The sequence below is a fragment of the Rhineura floridana genome, chromosome 4 (genome assembly GCF_030035675.1).
Source record: "Rhineura floridana isolate rRhiFlo1 chromosome 4, rRhiFlo1.hap2, whole genome shotgun sequence".
Classification (NCBI taxonomy): Eukaryota; Metazoa; Chordata; class Lepidosauria; order Squamata; family Rhineuridae; genus Rhineura; species Rhineura floridana.
In genome coordinates, this window is record NC_084483.1 from 124,022,441 (window position 1) to 124,042,350 (window position 19,910).

Below are 19,910 nucleotides of genomic sequence, written 5' to 3' on the forward strand. Positions count from 1 at the left end.
TCTTTTCCTAAGGGTAGAACTTTGTATTTATCCCTGTTGAATTTCATTCTGTTGTTTTCAGCCCAGTGCTCCAGCCTATCAAGGTCCCTTTGAATTTTGTTTCTGTCTTTCACGGTATTAGCTATGCCCCCCAGTTTTGTATCATCTGCAAATCTGATAAGCATGCTCGGTAACTCCTCATCCAAGTCGTTAATAAAAATGTTGAAGAGCACTGGGCCCAGGACCGAGCCCTGTGGTACCCCACTTGTTACATCCGCCCAGTTTGACAAGAAACATTGATAAGCACTCTTTGAGTACGATTCTGGAGCCAACTGTGGATCCATCTAATAGTTGTTCCATCCAGCCCACATTTAGCTAGCTTGCTAATCAGAATATCATGGGGCACTTTGTCAAAAGCTTTGCTGAAATCGAGATATATGCACAGCATTCCCACAGTCTACAAGGGAGGTTAGCCGATCAAAAAATGAGATGAGATTAGTTTGGCAGGATTTGTTCTTCATAAATCCATGTTGGCTCCTAGTAATCACTGCATTGCTTTCAAGGTGCTTATAGATTGACTGTTTTATGATCTGCTCCAGAGTTTTTCCAGGGATTGATGTTAGGCTGACTGGTCAGTAGTTCCCCGGTTCCTCCTTCTTGCCCTTTTTGAAGATAGGGACAAATTAGCTCTCCTCCAGTCATCCGGCACTTCACCAGTCCTCCATGATTTCGCAAAGATAATAGATAGCGGTTCTGAGAGTTCTTCAGCCAGTTCTTCAGCCAATACTCTGGGATGCAGTTTATTGGGCCCTGCCAATTTGAACTCATTCAAAGTGATTAGGTATTCCTTGACCATTTGCCTATCAATCTCAAGCTCCAGTCCTGACCCTTCTACTTCATGTTTCCTGGGAGGATCATAGGCCCTTTTTTGAGAGAAGACTGAGCCAAAGTAGGAATTGAGCACTTCTGCCTTTTCTTTGTCATCTGTTATCATTTTGCCATCCTCATTGAGTAGCTGTGCCACCGTTTCTTTTCTCAGTCTTTTACTATGGACATACCTGAACAAAGCTTTTTTGTTGCTTTTAGCATCCCTCGCTAGCCGCAGCTCATTCTCTGCTTTAGCCTTCCTGACACCATCCCGGCAATTCCGTGATACCTGTCTGTACTCTTCCTTTGTGGCCTGGCCTTCTTTCCACTTCCTGTATGTGTCCTTTTTTGTTTTCAGGTCATCTCTAAGCTTTTTGTGAAGCCACATTGGCTTCTTCTGCTGTTTTCCCTCTTTTTTCCTTGTTGGAATTGCTTGCCGTTGTGCTTTTAGAATTTCCTTTTTTAGAAACTCCCACCCATTTGGACTCCTTTTCTCATTAGGGTGGCTTGCCATGGAACCGTATTTACAATTGTTCTGAGTTTATTAAAATCAGCTTTCCTGAAGTCCAGGGTGCACGTATGGCTACTCTCAGCTTTTCTGTTAAAATCAAGAATTCAAGTATAGTGTGGCCACTTTCCCCCAGAGTTCCCGTAACTGCCACTTCATCCACCAAATCATCTCTATTGGTTAGAATCAAGTCCAGGATAGCTGATCCTCTGGTTGCTTCCTCCATTTTCTGTAGGAGGAAGTTATCTGCAACACAAGTCAGAAATTTCTTGGAGGGGCTGTGTTTGGCAGAATTTGTCTCCCAACAGATATCGGGATAATTGAAGTCCCCCATTACTACTACATCATGCCTCCTCGAAACATTGGCAATTTGCTTTTCAAAAGTTACATTCTTGTCCTTGATTGGGTGGTCTGTAGTAGACTCCAAGCGCCACACTCCTTTTGTTGCTTGCCCCATTAATTTTAATCCAGATACTCTTGGTGGAGGTACCAAGCTCATCTTCCTGTATTTCTGTGCAGGGATATATATTTTTAACATATAGCGCAACTGCACCTCCCTTTTTATTCCTTCTGGTCTTCTTGAACAAGTTGTATCCTTCAATTGCTGTATTCCAGTCATGGGAGTCATTCCAACAAGTTTCAATTATACCTATCAAGTCGTAATTGCCCTCCTGTATTAAGAGTTCAAGTTCGTCCTGCTTGTTTCCCATGCTCTGCGCATTAGTATACAGACATCGAAGACCATGTGATTTATGGCTTGGCTTCCTTACTACATTTTTCTGAGGGCTGTTACTGGGCCCTAGTAGAGCCGATTTCTTTTGTCCCGCTACTGTGCATAAGCCTTAATCAGTCATTACCCCCAAGTTTACGTCTCCCTCCCCTTTAGGATTCAGTTTAAAGCCCTCCTTATGAACCTCTTCATGCTGTGGCCAAACACATTCTTCCCAGTCCTTATGAGATGCAACCCATCACTTGCCAGCAGTCCATCTTCCAGGAACCATAGCCCATGGTCCCAGAATCCAAATCTCTCACGTCTGCACCACCTTTGTAGCCATTCATTCACATGGAGTATTTTTCTTTCCCTTTCTACTCCTCTTCTAAGTACTGGAAGGATGGATGAAAAAACTATCTGGGCCCCAAAGTCCTTGAGTTTTCTTCCCAGAGCTTCAAAGTCTGATGTGATTTCTTCACAGCTCCGTTTGGCAGTGTCATTTGTTCCCACATGGATGAGGAGACAGGGATACCTGTCGGTGGGCTTGATGAGTGATGACAACCTTTCTGTCACATCTCTAATCCGTCCTCCTGGTAGACAGCATACCTGGCGAGTCCACGGATCTTCTCTGCATACTTGGGTTTCGATCCCACGCAGTAGGGAGTCTCCCACTACTAGAACACTTTTCTTCTTGTTGTGGGGCGTGGTTTCATTGTCCCTGCTTGACTGAGCTTCAGCCTCTGGCTCGTTGTCACACGGGGTCTCCTGTAATTCCTCCACAGGTTGTCCTCCAGTCTCCTCCTCGAGTGGTTGAAAGCGGTTCCATAGTTCCACTGGTGAAGGGTGTCTTCTAGCTCTTCTGCTCCTAACTGTCACCCTTTCCCACGGAGTTCCCTCCACTTTGTTATTCCTCTCCAAAGCAGTCTCGTCTTCTGCTACCACACGCTGTTGCTCCTCCACCTCCACATCTCTTTGTTGCTGTTGTTCCAGCATTCTGTCTAAGAACTCTTCATCTTCTTTTATAGTTCTCAGTGTGGCCATCCACCGTTCCAGGCCTCTCACCTTTTCTTCCAACAGTGCCACGAGCTTGCACTTGTTGCTGGTGTACACCATGTTGTTTTCAGGCAAGAAAACAAACACGGCACACACCTTGCAGGTCACAGCCACTGGAGAATCCTTCCCGTTCATACTCTCTTCTACCTTTTGTTTCTTTCTAACTACTTGTTTTGGAATGGCCTGTGCTTTGTCCTGTCCTACTTCAGGGTAAACTTGAGAGTCCCACTAGTATGCAGTGCGCTGTACAAGGAGAGCACACGGCTTAGAGCACACGGCTTCAGAGCCCTCTTGCCGTTTTCCTTTCCTCGCTACAGCTCCTTTGTCAAACTCCTGTTTGCTCTGCCTGTTCGCTCGCTCTCTGAAAGCTGGCTTGCTTATATGTCCTCACCTGTAGATCAACTGAGACTGCTCTGCTCTGCTCTGCTAGGAGTCAGGAAGCAAAATGTTGATTCTGTTGATGGGACCACAAATAGGGCCTCTCCTGCAAATTGCAGATTTTGAGTCGGAAGGTATTAGATACAACCCAATCCAACTTGCATTGGATTGTGCTGTGTGTGACAAAATAACTCTGTTCTTGAAGATAGTATTTACTGGCTTCTCTGTTGGAATGGTATACTGTTACAAAAGTAATTGTTATACTGGGATTGCTAATACAACCCCGTGCATTTTACTCAGAAGTTCCATTGTGTTCAAGGTTTTAAATCACAAAATAGTGCAGGCTTCTAAATCATGTAGGGAGCCTCCATGAGTAGAGGAGACTCCCCACTTCAGACTGTCACCCTCAAATTCATGGAGGGTTGGAGTCTGGGTAGAGATGATGTGCCAGAAGGGGTGAGGCTACACAGCATAACAAAGTGTTTGTTTACATGTGAGGCATTCAAATACCTGGATAGGATTTAAGCATAGTCTGAATTCAGATGCTTATTTCCAACAGTCCCAGATGATGCATGAGGTAAGGCTCTAGGTCAGCCTTTCCCAACCAGTGTACCTCCAGATGTTGTTGGACCACAACTCCGATCAGCCTCAGCCAGCACTGCCAATGGTCAGGAAAGATGGGAATTGTGGTCCAACAACATCTGGAGGCACACTGGTTGGGAAAGGCTGCTCTAGGTTCTTACTGTTGGGTGCCCTGGTTGGAGAGATGAACACACAAAGAACCTTACACTGCACCAGGGATGGAGAACCCTTCAGGCTGAACTACAGCTCCCATCTTCCCTCTGGCCTCTTGGATCCTGATCTGTATGCTCCTTGAACCTTGCCTGCTTAGACCAGGCCCTTGTCTCAGCAACCAATACCACTATCCCGGCTATGGCCCAAGAGCTAACATAATAAGGCAACAATAATACCCTATGACTCAATTATTTTCCCTTTTCACATACTGTTGTGGCAACACATAAAGGGGAATTTCTCTGTATTATCCTGCCAACAAGTTGAACTTTAAAAACTTCTGTTTCATTAAGTTTGAATATAAACTGGCTTGCTTGCTTTACCCCATCATGCTGTATCTTCATGTTTATGGCTTTTTAATGGGTCCTGACATTATCTCAGCAAAATTGTATTGAAATAATATTACCCACAGTTTGGCATTTAGCCTCACAGGGCGAACAACAGGCCTCAGAACTACCATGAATTTTAAAGTTAATGATCAGCTTACTATATTCAGCCCAAAGAGGCCTTCCTGTTCGGAGATTCTGTCAGTACTTGAAGAAACAATTGATGCTGTTAAATTAAGTCCCACTTTTAGTTCCAACCATGGAAGTGTCCTGAGCAGCAAGTTAAATGCAAGTTGGCAGGGCAAGAAAAAACAACTGAAAAACATTTCTCATATACGTGTATTAAAGCCAATCCTGAAAGCCTGTCAAAAAGGTCAGTGACATTGCTCTGCAAGCTTCTAGAGCAGTGTTTCTCAACCAGTGTGCCTCCAGATGTTGTTGGACCACAATTCCCATCTTTTCTGACCATTGGCAATGCTGGCTGAGGCTGATGGGAGTTGTGGTCCAACAACATCTGGAAGCACACCGGTTGAGAAACACTGTTCTAGAGGAACTGAAGAAGGCAAGGCTAATCAAAAGATCTCAGAAATCCATAGTGTGGCCAGTTCAGCAACTATGCTGACTGGAGAAACATAGGGCTCATCTACATGGTGGTTTACTGTGTGTTTGGTGCTATTCACATTTCCTTTAAATTTTATTTATTTATTTATTTATTATTTAATTTGTATCCCGCTCTTTCTCCTAGCAGGAGCCCAGGGCGGCAAACAAAGCGCTAAAAACACTTTAAAACATCATAAAAACAGATCTTAAAATACATTAAAACAAAACAGCGTTAAAAACATTAAAAAAAACTTTTAAAAAGGGTTAAAAACATTATTAAAGAACATATTAAGCAACTCTAACACAAATTTGCTTGGTTCACATGACTTTTCCCACAGACAGAAGCTATCCCCCTGTAAATCTGTACTAACTCAATCCACTGATAATAGGAAAAGTGGAGAAAGAAAGTCTCCATTTCTCTAGTGGTTGCAGATGCTTTGCTCCAATGCTTTTAGGTGGGTGTGTCAATCGTTCCCCTCTCCATGCCCGCTATCTCTTCCCTTCTTTCATTTTGTTTCCTGTGGGCTGACAAATAACTTCTGGCTGCTCTCCTCTGTTCTGCTGGCCTTTTTTATGTTGCTGCAAATGGTGACTTTATGGTGCAAAAGTGTAACACTGCTCAAACAAAGATTTATATTTCAGCTGTATTCTACCAACCACAGGCACAGAAAACACAGATATTTGCACTTTTGGTTTTTTTTAAAGGAATCTACTATAGCTGGTAGAACAGTCTGAGCATGCTTGGTCACCTAGCAACCAGAGGGAGTGGAAATGTATAATTAGAGGGCAGGGCCACAAGGAAACTGTGAGACAAATCCTTCCCAGAGGAACACGTACTTGTGTCAATGGGAAAAGCTGATTGGCAGCTAACATTGAGCAGGAATTGCGGATGGTTCAAATTTATTACAAAGGTAAAAGCAGTGTATTTGCTATGAAGAAATGCTGCCATGTAAATGAGCCCATAGTTATAAATTATAACCCCTGTTTTAAAACAGCTGCATTGGTTGCTGGTTGTTTCAAGGCCCAACTCAGGGTATTCACATTAGTGTTTAAAGACCTAAACTACTTAGGCCCAATATCTTAAAGGCAATCTACTTCCCTACAGACTATATTGGGTATTAAGATTGGCAGAGGGGGCCCTCTTGGTAGTTCTAACTTCCTCAGAAGTTTGGGGGGTGGCAGCCTGGGACAGAGCATTCTCTGTGGCAGCCCCTAACTTGTAGAATTCCTTCACTACAGAGATACATTTGGCACCTCCATTAGGTAGTTTTCATCATATACTGAAGACACACCTCTTTAACCTGGCCTTTGACACCTCAGATACATATTTTAGGACCCACTCCCATTCTCTTCATTGTAATCTATTTTAATTGTAATTCTAAATGCCACCCTTGGCTCAAATTTAATGAATAAATGAATGAATGTTTGTAACTCACCCTGGGACATATGAGGGGCATGTAAAAAAACTAATAATTATCTACTTCTAAACTGTCTCCTGAACCCCACTGGGCAGGGCTGACTCCACTTGTGTTTCCCAAGTCAGGAAGGCAGGACACTAAGGGAGAATTTGTTTCAGCAATGAAGTAGCTCAGCTGAAAGCCTCTATATGGAGTCAGAGGCTCTACTCCTTCCTAGCTCTCAACCAGAGGGAAGGAGGAATGGGGGAGAGGGGAGCGGAAGAAGGGGATTGGAAGGGGAGGGGAAGAGGTGAAGAAAGGGAGGGAAGGGGCAAGAGGAATGGGATAGGAGGGAGGAGGGCAGGGAGGGCAGGTTTGATCATTTGCATGCTTTTTGAGTTCAGTGGGATTTACTCCTGTGCAATCATGCTTAGGATAGGTGAAACTGACCTGGGGGAGGGGCATAGAGGGGAGGGGGAGGGGAGGAGATTGGATGGGTGGGCACTGGGCAGAGGGGAAGCTCCTTTCCTTTCCAAAAGGAAAACATTGTGAACAGTGTCATTCTTTTTCAAGATTTCCCCCACCTTTTCATTCTACAGCAAGCATATGTAGTCTCCCACCCAAATTTAAACCAAAACTGTCTGTGGCCACTTCCACACCAGACCTTTATTTCACTTTAGACAGTCATGGCTTCTCCCAAAAAATCCTGGGAAGTGTAATTAGTGAAGGGTGCTGAGAGTTGCTAGGAGATGCCCTGTTCCTCTCACAGACCTTCAATCAGAGTGGCTGACTTAAACCACGCTGGCCGCTGGAGCTCTGTCAGGGGAATAAGAGTCTCCTCTCAGCACCCTTCACGAACTATACTTCCCAGGATTCTTTGGGGGAGCCATGACTGTCTAAAATGAAATAAAGGGCTGGTGTGGGTGTGGCCACCTGATTAGCAAAACCAAACTGCGGTGAGGCTGGCTTTTAGAGCACTGACAGTTGGTTCTTACTGAGCATGACCGATGCTTTCATTGAATTCAAGGTAAAATTTCTTAAATTAATTAAAAATCAGCCAGACATTTTTTTTAACTTTTAAACTGCAGAAGATGAAGGTCAAAGTATGGGGCAAGGTCAGTAACAGGAATACAGATACTCTGTGAAAATGGCTGATTTTTAATTAATTTCAACAGATTATGAGAACTCTGACAGAAAAAAGTCCAAAAGGGGTCTTTTCCCGCCTCTCTTTTTACCCTTTGAACTCTCAATTCTCTCTGATTGTTTTGTGTATCACCATGAAAGTTTACAGGGTTGTTAAGCAAGCGTTTCTGAGTTCAGGACTATAAGATTTGTAAGGTTTTGTTTTGCAATGAGCTTATGGGAAGCATCAGAATGGCATGGGGGGTATTTTCGATCTAACACTGCGGAATGCGAAAAATCCATGCTGACTATAATATAATTCCCCAAATATTTATCTAGCTGGGCTGCAGCTAATTTTCTGTGAGATGCTATGAATGTGGAGACATGCTGTATACCTCTTGGGCTGTGGCTCCTTGAGTTTCGAGGACAGTGCGACATTCTCCTTCGTGGTATTCTTCTTTACATTCACGGCAGAACGCAAACTGGAAAAAGAAGCCAGAAGATATGAACAAACATCAGGGATAGAGCTGTGATACTACAGCCATAGAGGGCTGTACATCAGCTGATCTATCGCCGTTCTCACCCCATTAAATTCTCATCAGCTCTTCTAATCATGCATCTTATTACACAGCCTGTTCATTAATACAATCCCATTTATTTGTATAATTTTCTGCTAGGGAGTAAGATAACTTCCAAAATTACAGATATCCTTTACAAACTAGCAGCCACAATAAAATAAAATTGCTTTAGAACAGGGGTGGACAATCTTAGGCCCAGGGGCCAAATGTGGCCCTCCTGGTTTCTCTGTCTGGCCCTTGGGACTCTCCTCAGGTGACACACCCTTCTGAGCCACACTGCTTACCAGCCCTATTTTTTGCATCCTCCTTGAGTGTTTTTGTCAGGTTGAGATGTCTCCTTGAGCTCTGACAAGACTTCTTACTCATCTGAATAGAGGACAGAGAGGGATGTGTGAGTGTGAAGAAACTAGACTACTGTACACAGGTAAAATTCATATTCTTTGCTCAGCTCACTTTTGACTCTGGCCCCACTCACCACTGGCATGTGGCCCCTGTAAGGTTGCCCAGAAGAGAAGTGGCCCTCATGCTGAAAAAGTTCAGCACCCCTGCTTTAGGACCTTTTTTTGAAGCTAGCAGGCCAGAACTGTCAATATACTACTGCCAAAAACACCATGGGCTCTAGCTTCTGCATTGGAAATATGGAGGAAGCAGCTTTGGTCCTGGGGCCTGCAGCTGGTGATGCCTATGCTCATGGAGAACAAAAACAGGGGCAAAGAACCCTTTTTAGCTGTATTCCCTTTTGGGCAATCTTCTGGTGGCCAAATGCCAGCAGTGGGCATGGCCGAAGGCAAAAGGGGCCAGAGCAACAAATGTGAATTTTACTTTTTTTCAGTCAGCTAGTTTCTATACCCACTCACACACCACTTTTTATCCTCCATCCAGACAAGCAGGAAGCATTATTAGAATTCAAAGACATTCAAGGAGGGAGCAAAGTAGGGCTGGTAAGGGGTGTGGCTTGGGAACAAGATGTGTGACTGGGGAAAGTCCCAAGGGTCAGACAGAGATTTGGGGGACTGCACTTGGCTCCTGGGCCAGAGGCTCCTCATCCCGGCTCTAAAGCTTCTCTGGATAACAGAGAGCAACTTAAGTGATTTTCCAAAAGAAAGAAGAATTAGAGGTTGTGAAAGAATAAATTTTATGTGGAAGGGCCTATCAAGACCCAAACAATCTGTTCACCTGAGACGTGATGTCAGAGTTCCCAAAGAGTGGGAGGGCAGAGACTCTTGGGTGTCAGAACAAATATAGCTCAGGATTGTAGGGCTCTGTACACCAAGAATGCTATCTTGAATTCAATCAATGTTGTCAACTTATGAGCTGATCCATTCAGCAATGCCTTTAACAGCAACTAGCAGGTTAAAACATTTATCCTTGTGCTGTAAAAAGCTTCACTTACTAATTCCTGGACACCAAGCTACTATTAAAAGCACATGAAGAGGCCACTCTTTTTCCTGGTCAGTTGGCAATCCTAAATTCAATCTGTCTAGTAAAACATTGAACTAAATGTCAGTGAGAATAATGACTTTCTAAAAATTATTCTTACATATCATGCCTGCTCCATATCTTTACTTTATAATAAAGAAAGCTTGCTTTGACATGTGTCAGTGATCTTTGAACTATCATTTCCCAATTAATTTCAGTGTCCTTGTTGGCAAGAGGAAAAGTCAATAATGTAAAATGGTATTTTTTTTATCCCATTCTGGAGCTATACAATCTTGACCCACTGTCAGAAAATTGAAGGATTTCTCAACTGTTAGCTACCCTGACAAGCCAAGCTGATAAACCACTCTTGGTTTCTTGATACAGAGCTGGCTCTCACATATAATGAATAGACATATTGGCAGCACTTGACACTAAAATGTTTATCTGCCTCATGTCTCATCTCTGCAGTTTCTTTGCACTCTGTCACGCTTCTGTTGTCACTTTAAGTACCATAGGAAATCACAATTCATTGCAGCACTGAAGAAATGATGCTTATGCAAAATGAAACCGGACAACAGGCTGACTCCACTCTGAAACACTCTTTGCATGGAAAGACTGAAGGCTTGAAGACCAAAGCATCAGAAGAATGAAGTCTGTTGTGTCAGTTTTTGTTCTCTCTTGAGAACTCAGATTTGGGCTGTAAATTTTCTGGTAAATTTGAAAGCTCTTTGACCTGAAAAGATAGAGTGAAGAGAGGAAACAAAACATTTTCACCCATTTGGTTATCAGGGGCTAAGGGGAATGGCTGAAGTCATGTGGGGTTTGGAGCTCCAAGAGCATGCTGGAAACACACAGTGAAGCAAGCTATAATTCAAGCAGGGCTCTGGCCAATGATGATGAGCAGCAAGTTGGTCCAAGAAACTGTAAAGCAGGGGTAGCCTACAGATATTTGAACTACAACTCCTATCTGCCATAGCCAGTATGGCCAGTAGTTCAGGATGATGGGAGCTGTAGTTTACAACATCTGGAGGGTACTCTACTGGCTATCCCTGCTGCAAAGGAAAGGTTAGCAGGAGCTCAAGAAAACTTCCTTCCCCATTTATATCTGCGCTTAGAGCTACTAGCTGGCCCAACCCAACAGTGGCCCTGGTAATAGTGGGGCAGTTCCTTCAATGGCCCGCTATCCAGTGTGCTTGCAGGAGACACTCTGAACACAAACCAACCGGAGCTCTTTCATACATACCTCTTGAGTCTGCTGGATGCCAATTAAACACCCACACTGGATCCCCGTGGTTTCCCTCATGCCTAGCCCTACCAACTTTCCCATCTCAGTCCAGGTACCTCCCTTCTCAGTAGGCCATGTTCTGATTTAACAGGTCGGAGGAGTGAATGGGGTATTGCTGAAAGCCTGCACCATGTTCTCTGCACAGAAGCCAGTTTTAAGGCAGAGGCATGATCAAGGAGGCCTGATGGGCATTTATGCTGCCTTTTAGTTTATTGATGGAAGTGTTTTAATGACTGGTTTGATATCTATTTCTTATGCTATGAAGGTGCTCTGGGTGGCGTATGGGCAGGAGATCAAGGGTATAAATAAATTACTTACTTCCTACACTAATTATCAGACATTAGGTAGATTCACATGTTCATGTTTTTGAAGTGATGACAGTGATTATCACAGAGTTGTCTGGTCCTGTGATGTTTCTATTAGATGCTGCCTATCCACGTGAGAGCCTTTTGGGGCAAAGGGGCAACAGCTGTCAATGGGAATCAAGGCCCTGCATGATAATATCATCATCTGAATGTAGACCTAATGACTTTAACAAATGTACATGTGAATCTACTGTGGAATGGAACATATTTTTACAGTGGGCAGCATGTGCTCTCTTGGAGAGTTTGTTAGCAGTAGTCAATTCCAGAAGTGTGGTTGGTTTAGTCTACAGAAATAAAAAGACAAAGGTGGTATGGCCCAAGCAGTTAATGAGTCAGTCTCTAAGGGGCCATGACTTCATTTGTCTTTTTAGCACTAATAAAAAGGTGGTAAAATTGGAAGACTCAACATAGTTAATCCAGGTGGCACCAGGCATTCCTGAATCTCTTCTCATTCAGCTTACAACAAATCAAAGCATGACTTCTAAGCATTGTCTGGGCTCATTACCCTGACCACATCACCCACTTTCTTTGCTTTGCAGCTTGAGTGGTTTCCCATTTTCTGCAACAGCGCACATGACACACACACACACACACACACCCCTACCTCTCTACCTCTCCCTTGCTTCCATGGTCCCTTGTAGCTTCTACTTCCAGCTTACCTATCTCATGTTGGCTATTGCACTGCCAGCATCTACTGCAATTCAGCCAGTGATGCTACTCTTTAATTGCCCCCCTCATTGACATTTACAGACCTTTAATTTTACATCTTAATGTGTATGAGGAGTATGTACATCATATTTATTTATTTATTTCATTAAACTTATAGACTGCCCCATAGCCGAAGCTCTCTGGGCGGTTCACAAGACAAGAAACATCAAAAAATACAATAAACATGTAACAATATAAAACAGATTAAAAGTTTAAAATGTTAAAAAGTTAAAAACAATGTCAACGCATACTAAACATATTAAAAAGCCTGGGTGAAGAGAAAAGTTTTAACCTGGCGCCGAAAAGATAGTAACGTTGGTGCCAGGCGTATCTCCTCTGGGAGATCGTTCCACAGTTCAGGGGCCACCACAGAAAAAGCCCTCTTCCTCGTTGCCACCCTCCGAGCCTCCCTATGAGTAGGAACTCGGAGGAGGGTCTTTGATGATGAGCGTAGTGTACGGGCAGGTTCATAACGGGGGAGGCATTCCAACAGGTATTGTGGTCCTGTGCCGTGTAGGGCTTTATAGGTCAAAACCAGCACTTTGAACCGGGCCCGGAAACAAATAGGCAGCCAGTGCAGGTGGGCCAGAATCGGTGTTATATGGTCGAACCGTCTGGTCCCCGTTAGTAGTCTGGCCGCTGCATTCTGCACAAGCTGCAATTTCCGAACCGTCTTCAAAGGCAGCCCCACGTAGAGCGCATTGCAGTAATCTAATTTCGAGGTTACCAGTGCATGAACTACTGAAGCGAGGGTCTCTCTGTCTAGATAGGGGCGTAGCTGGGCCACCAGCCGAAGTTGGTAAAAAGCACCCCGTGCCACCGAGGCTACCTGAGCCTCGAGTGACAGGGATGGATCTAAAAGAACTCCCAAGCTACGAACCTGTTCCTTCAGGGGGAGTGCAACCCCATCCAGAACAGGTCGAACATCTCCCATCCTGTCAGGAGAACCACCCACCAGCAGCATCTCAGTCTTGTCTGGATTAAGCCTCAGTTTGTTAGCTCTCATCCAGTCCATTAGTAGTAGTTTATTTGCGGTCAAGGACCCAAAAATTAAAACAGAATAAAAGAAATCGACATATGATACAGAACAAAAGCAAGATTCATGATACAAGCATTAGAAAGAGGCACGTATTGATTGGGCAGCAGATACAAATTTTGCTGCTTGTATGGTGATATCTTTGTCAGAGCCTGTGAGGAGCAGAGCAATCATATCTTCGGGGGAAAAGCTTTTAAATTTCTGGTTCGACAAGATAGGGTTAAGGAATTTAGTTTGGATTTGTGAATAAAGGAGGCAATCCAAAATGGAATGGGTTAGGGTTTCGATCTGTTCATGACCGCAAGGGCATACACGATGCTCATAAGGGGTTCGTCGGAATCTCCCTTCCATTATTGCTGAGTTTAAGGCGTTGAATCTGGCTTTTGTAAAGGCTGAACGTAATTTGGGAAAAGTAAGAAAATATAAATAGGGGGCGAGTTTACCAGATGCAAAAAATAAATTTAGGGACAATGGGGAGCATGTTTTGGATGCATTAGAGATTGAGTTTTGGTAATCAATATCTATAAGCCGAGAACAGATCTGTGAGAGTGCATCGTTTTGAGATTGGGAGGCCAGATAGTCTTTGGAGAGGCCAATTTTCAGCAGTTTGGCTTCTATATTTGTGAGCCAAGAAGAGGGATAGGTGTCGTTCCAGAATGGGGCTAGAAGGCCTTGGGGAAGGTTAAATGAAATTTTTGCCCCAAAATTGAAAGTCATGATCCATGCTCGGCAGTCCAAAGAGGTCAGCCCGCATTCTCATCCAGTCCATTGTCGCAGCTAGACATCGGTTCAGCACGTCGACAGACTCACCTGAAGAAGATGAAAAGGAGAAGTAGAGCTGCGTGTCTGATGGCAACGCACTCCAAAACTCCTGATGACCACACCCAGCAGCTTCATATAGATATTAAAGAGCATGGGGGAAAGAACTGACCCCTGCGGGACTCCATACTGGAGATCCCAGGGTGCCGAGCAATGCTCCCCAAGCACTACCCTCTGGAGACGACCCACCAGGTAGGAGCAGAACCATTGCCACGCAGTACCGCCCACTCCCAAATCTGTGAGTCGTCCCAGAAGGATACCATGGTCATGTATGATCTATACACGCACACGCCAACAGGTCAATGGTATCAAAAGCCGCTGAGAGATCAAGGAGAATCAGCAGGGTCACACTCCCCCTGTCTGTCTCCCGACAGAGGTCATCGTACAGGGCGACCAAGGCTGTCTCTGTGCCAAAACCGGGTCTAAAACCTGACTGAAATGGATCCAGATAATCGGTGTCATCCAAGAGTGTCTGGAGCTGGTAGGCAACCACTCGTTCGAGGACCTTGCCCAGGAATGGCATGTTAGCCACCGGCCTATAGTTGTTAAGATTTTCCGGGTCCAGGTACGTTTTCTTCAGAAGTGGTCTTACTATCACCTCTTTCAGGAGGCCAGGGACCACTCCCTCCCGCAATGAAGCGTTAATCACTGCCCTGGCCCAGCCGGCTGTTTCATTCCTGCTAGCTTTTATTAGCCAAGAAGGGCAAGGATCCAACTTAGAAGTGGTTGCACGCACCAGTCCAAGCACCTTGTCAACGCCCTCAAGCTGTACTAGCTGAAACTCATCCAAAAACTTAGGACAGGACTGTGTGCTGGACACCTCATTCAATTCAACTGCTACAACATTGGAGTCTAAGTCCTGGCGGATGCAAGAGATTTTATCCTGGAAGTGCCTAGCGAATTCATTACAGCGCGCCTGCGATGACTCCACTATGTCCGTAGGGCCAGAATGTAATAGCCCTCAGACTATTTTGAAAAGCTCCACTGGACGGCAGATCGATGATTTAATGGTGGCAGCAAAATGTTGCTTCTTTGCTGCCCTCACTGCCTCTAAATACAGCTTAGTGTAGGCACTTACCAGTGCATAATTGCATCCATCAGGAGTTCGCCTCCATCTGCACTCAAGCCGTCTTCTATGTTGTTTCATCGCTCTCAGCTCCAAAGTATACCATGGAGCTGCACGAGCTCTACACAGGGGCGATCGTGTCAACTGCCCGGGTCATTTCTGCATTCCACAGTTCCACCAGGGCTTCGACAGGAGCACCAGCCTTATCAGCTGAAAAACTCCCCAGAGCCTTTTGAAAATCCTCTGGAATCATTAGCCTCTGGGGGCGGACCATCTTAATGGATCCCCCACCCTTGCAGAGGGAAGAGGTCGCTGTGAGTCTAAACCTCAGCAAGCGGTGATCTGTCCATGACAAAGGGACCGATGTAAAATTCCCTACATTCAGATCACCATCTCCCAGTCCAGTGGCAAAAATTAAATCTAGAGTGTGTCCCGCTATATGTGTTGGGCCAACAACATATTGAGACAGCCCCATGGTTGTCATGGAGACCATGAAGTCCTGAGCCACCCCAGACAAGGTGGCCTCGGCGTGGATGTTGACATCCCCCAGCACCACAAGTCTAGGGGATCTCAACAGTACATCCGAGACCACTTCCGTCAGCTCAGTTAGGGAGTCCGTTGGGCAGCTGGGTGGGCGGTACACCAACAGAATCCCCAATCTGTCACATTGACCCAACACAAGATGCAAGCACTCCAGACCAGTAGCCACTTGGACAGGGTGCTTGGAGAGGGAAATGGAACTCCTATAGACCACAGCCACCCCCCTCCCCGACCCTCAGATCTACCCAGATGCTGAACCAGATACCCCGGTGGGCACAGCTGGGAGAGACTAACTCCTCCCTGCTCACCCACCCAGGTCTCTGTAATGCACGTCAGGTTGGCTCCCTCATCCACAATTAAATCGTGGATGAGGGAGATCTTATTTTGAACCGATCTGGCATTTAACAGCAGCATCTGAAGATCTGAGAGCTGGCCGATAGGACAACCACAAAACCCGTGGGTGCGAGGAAGACCGGCACAGTCGTTAGCTGCCTGGGCCAAGTTCCCCTTACCTGGCCAGACTTCCTCACAACGCCATATCTCCCTCTGCCAGTCACCACGGCAATTGGGGCCCCCTCAGATCTCCCCACATAGCTCAATACTTCACTTCTTCAATGCTCTCTGCCATGATATGCTCAAAAACATATTGTTCATTTATTACTTACAATATTTAAAAGCTTCCCTATAACCAAAAGTGGTACCAAACAACATAAACCTGACAAAATTAAAAAATCAGTAACTATAAAATAAAAACCAATAAAATGTGATGCAGCATAACACCCAAACTTATATAAGAGTTATGTTCCTCTTCTAGTTTGCAGATATGCTGGGATTGGCACAGCCTTTCACTTAAATGTTTCTGACCCAGAACAAAATACTCCTTCAGGACTGAAACCAGGAAGCAGCAAGTCTAATACCAGGGTAGGTTTCCCAGGGGGTACGACAGACAAACCTCACTGCATGTTAGCCTCCATCTTGCCCCCCCCGACCCTCCCTCAATAGTTGAGCTATATTGTACTTAAGGACTGTTGTTGGTTGCCATGGGAGTAAACAAAATACTTTCCCTGTTGAAAACCTATTTGGAGAAAGAGTATCAGAAGCATAAACTGATGTGAGGTATACACTGGGTTAAAGGAAAGAGCTTGTAACATCTGAATTGTCAGCATTTCATTTCAAACTGTATTTTTAATGTTTTAAGAAGTTTTTAGAGGCAGATTCTGTAAATATTTTCAGCTATTCTAACTATAACGTGCCTACTTGTTGAGACTATATGAGTGACCAAACATAGCAATCAAGCTGAGGACTTTTTAGCACATTATGGCTGCAATCCTAGACACACACATCTGGAAGTAAATCCCACTGAATTTATCTAGAATGTTGCCCTGTAAATTGCATTGCACTTTAAACATTCGACTGATACAAAAGTATCCAGTTCAGTTTCAAACTACTTCAGTGCCCCCCAAAATGAAAGAGATGGTATAAAAGACATCTGAGGCTACTTTTTGTGAAGTAAGTTGGGTATCCCTGTGCCCTGCTTTACGGTCATCTATTTTGGCCCAGAACGTTGCCCCCTAATGAGACTATCCCCAGGCCACACCCCCTCCACAGTTACACCCTCTTTCCCAGGATACACCCCTCACCAGCCTTGCTTCACACCATCCTGGAGTACTTTGTCTGGCTGGAATGTGTACTTGAACTCTGATAATGCCCCTTGCTTGCCTGGATGGAGAACAGAGCAAGGTATGCGAATGTGTGTAGAAACTAGCCTACTGCACGAAGGTAAAATTTATATTCATTGCTCCACCCAATTTTGTCTCTGGCCCCACCCACCACTAGCATGTGGCCCCCAGAAGGTTGTCCAGAAAGGAATGCAGCTCTCGGACTGAAAAATATTCCACACCCTGATCTAGTCTAAGTCCAGCGTCCCATTTCTGACAGTGACCAGCCAAATCCAGGAAGCCCATGGCCACAGGAAGTGTCTTGAGGCAACAGCTCTCCCAGCTGTTTGCCTCCCTCCCAGCAGCTAGTGTTTGGAGGCATGCTCTCTGTGAACTTGACATTTTCATTAAGCTCTCATGGCTAACAACAAGAAGCTCAGAGGAGGAGTTCCATGGGGCTATTTACAAAAGACCATAAGTAATGCAAATACTAAATTTAGTCCCAAAGGACAGGAGGAGTTCCATGGGACTGGGACTTATAATGAAAAAGCCATGCTGTTAACCGGTCTATCTTTCCTTAAACCGACGCTTGTTTCTTTTATAACCCATGCTGTGCTGCAACAGGGGAGTGCTTAATGCATTTGTGTCGGGGAAGGCCTATTTATTCTGACAAACTTATCAACCTCCAGGGTGTTCTTCCACCATGGAACTGATTTTACATCTCATCCATTATCTAATAAGATGTGAAAACAGTTTTCTATCTCACCCAGAGAGAAGGCTTACTTCCATTGAATCAAAGGGATGAGATCATTGTCCACAGAGTTCCTTTCAGCATATGAAAGAACACTAGAAGAAGCTACAACAGGACCAGCATACAAAATACATATAAAAGATGCAACTGAATATTTTTGAAAGGCAGCCCCCTGCACAAGAGTGTATCAGATGAAAGTAGGTCTGTAGAAAGTTGTTGTAACCCACCCTCCCTAGTTATGTAAAGTGGTTTACTAGGGGCTCAACCTCTCTGCTTGGGACTGCTAAATGTGGAAGGTTTGTGAAGCACCTGGCTGGCCACACAACCATTACTGAACAGTAGTTTAGGCTGTTATGTGGGAAAGTGGTATAGAATTTTTTTAATAAGTTACAGTGTTCTGTTTTAAAATGAGGGTGAATTAAGTTTGGCTGTGAAATGTTCTCTCCGCATTGGAGACACACACACACATTGTTACCTGAAAATAAATATCAGAATTATATCATTCAGAGATTTGCAAATGGGCTTGTGAACCATTTGTTACCAGAAATATTTACAATAATGTAATCTGACACAAAGGTGTCCAGAACCAGGCTAGTGGGTGGTAGGTCATTTTAATCATCATCTCATGAGCCAATCAATGTGTTTTAAAAAATCTGAAAAGTACAATAGATCAGGAACATGCTGCAAAAGTGAGAAGAGACAGAGATAGGGGGAACTGTGCACCATACTCATAACTGTAGATGTTCTGCAGCCTGCTTCAAAGAAGCATGTTTGTAAAGAACAGCAATGGAAGTTGTAGTATTGCATCCAATCATTAATGACAATTACAGCTTGGGAGACCAGACTGTTTTTGGATTGGGGAACACAGACAGTGCTGAACAACCCAGGTCTCTAACCTTTACCCTCCATCTGTTCCATTTTGGTCTAGATGACACATTTCTCACAATCCTGTCCCAGGGAAAACCCTACTTTCAAAATGTCCTGCTTTTCTGACATCTTTATTTTCCTCCCTGTCGTCTTTTTTCCCTTTGGCTTTTCTTGCATCACATATGCTGATGGCAGCTGAAGCCCAGGATGCTTTTACTATTGCCCAGTGCTCTTTGCTTCTTCCACAGCAGCAATGGAAGTCTGAGGGGAGGAGGGGTCAGTAAAAAGGGCAGGAGAAGTTTGGCTGGATGGAGGTGGAAAAACAAGGCGTGGATTGTTGTGTAGAAGGGAACATGATGCATTTGTTCTGGTTGTAGTTTGCTGGCACTAGAGGTGGAATCAGTGTTTCAACTTCTGAAAAAGGAGCTGGAGCTTCAGTCTGTGTGGGAGGTATGTCATTATGCTGTAAGCCCAACTGCTTATTTCTAAGTAAGTGTGTATGTGCACATGCACTATAATAGGTCAATGGTGAGAGGAAGCACACTGCATATGCTCAGAGGTAACCTCTTTGATACTACTTAACTTATATTTCCGTTGAAACATTCTGACTGTAGATACACTGGCTGATCTTGGCTTAGTTCATTTATTGCTGGGCCTCAAGTGTTCCAAGTGTTATAGAATGGGATCCATGTTATGTAACTGATATAAATTCATTTATAAAATATTTTTTTTGGTGGGGAGGAAATGCTTAAAAATGCAAATCTTACTGTCATCTTTAGTGTATTTGTCCTCAATTAACCCTGAAGGGTAGATTTTATAGATGGGGAACTGAGGCTAAGAGAGACTTGCCCAAAGTCATTCAATAATTCCTTTTGTTGTCTTCACCACAGCTGAAATTTAGAATAAATTTTCATGAGAACAGGACATAATTTTTTTAAACAAACTTTTTTTTCCTTATGTTACCCTGTCAAGCCCTACTTACATCGATGGCAATATATAAATGTATACATATATCCAGTTAATTACAATCTGTCAGCATTTAAAGGGTTATTCCAATAAAGCATGAAGTCAGTTCTGACTATTT

At 44.2% G+C, this 19,910-nt stretch overlaps 1 protein-coding gene across 5 annotated transcripts in view; it reads right to left on the reverse strand.

Moving 5' to 3' along the window:
• Positions 1 to 19,910, reverse strand: part of PRKN (parkin RBR E3 ubiquitin protein ligase) — a 1,296,326-nt gene that overhangs the window by 15,170 nt on the left and 1,261,246 nt on the right. For all 5 annotated transcript variants that reach the window (XM_061624330.1, XM_061624331.1, XM_061624327.1 and 2 more), the window contains one exon: positions 8,130 to 8,216. In XM_061624330.1, coding sequence (XP_061480314.1) covers positions 8,130 to 8,216 — 87 coding nt within the window. The remainder of the gene's footprint in view (positions 1 to 8,129; positions 8,217 to 19,910) is intronic.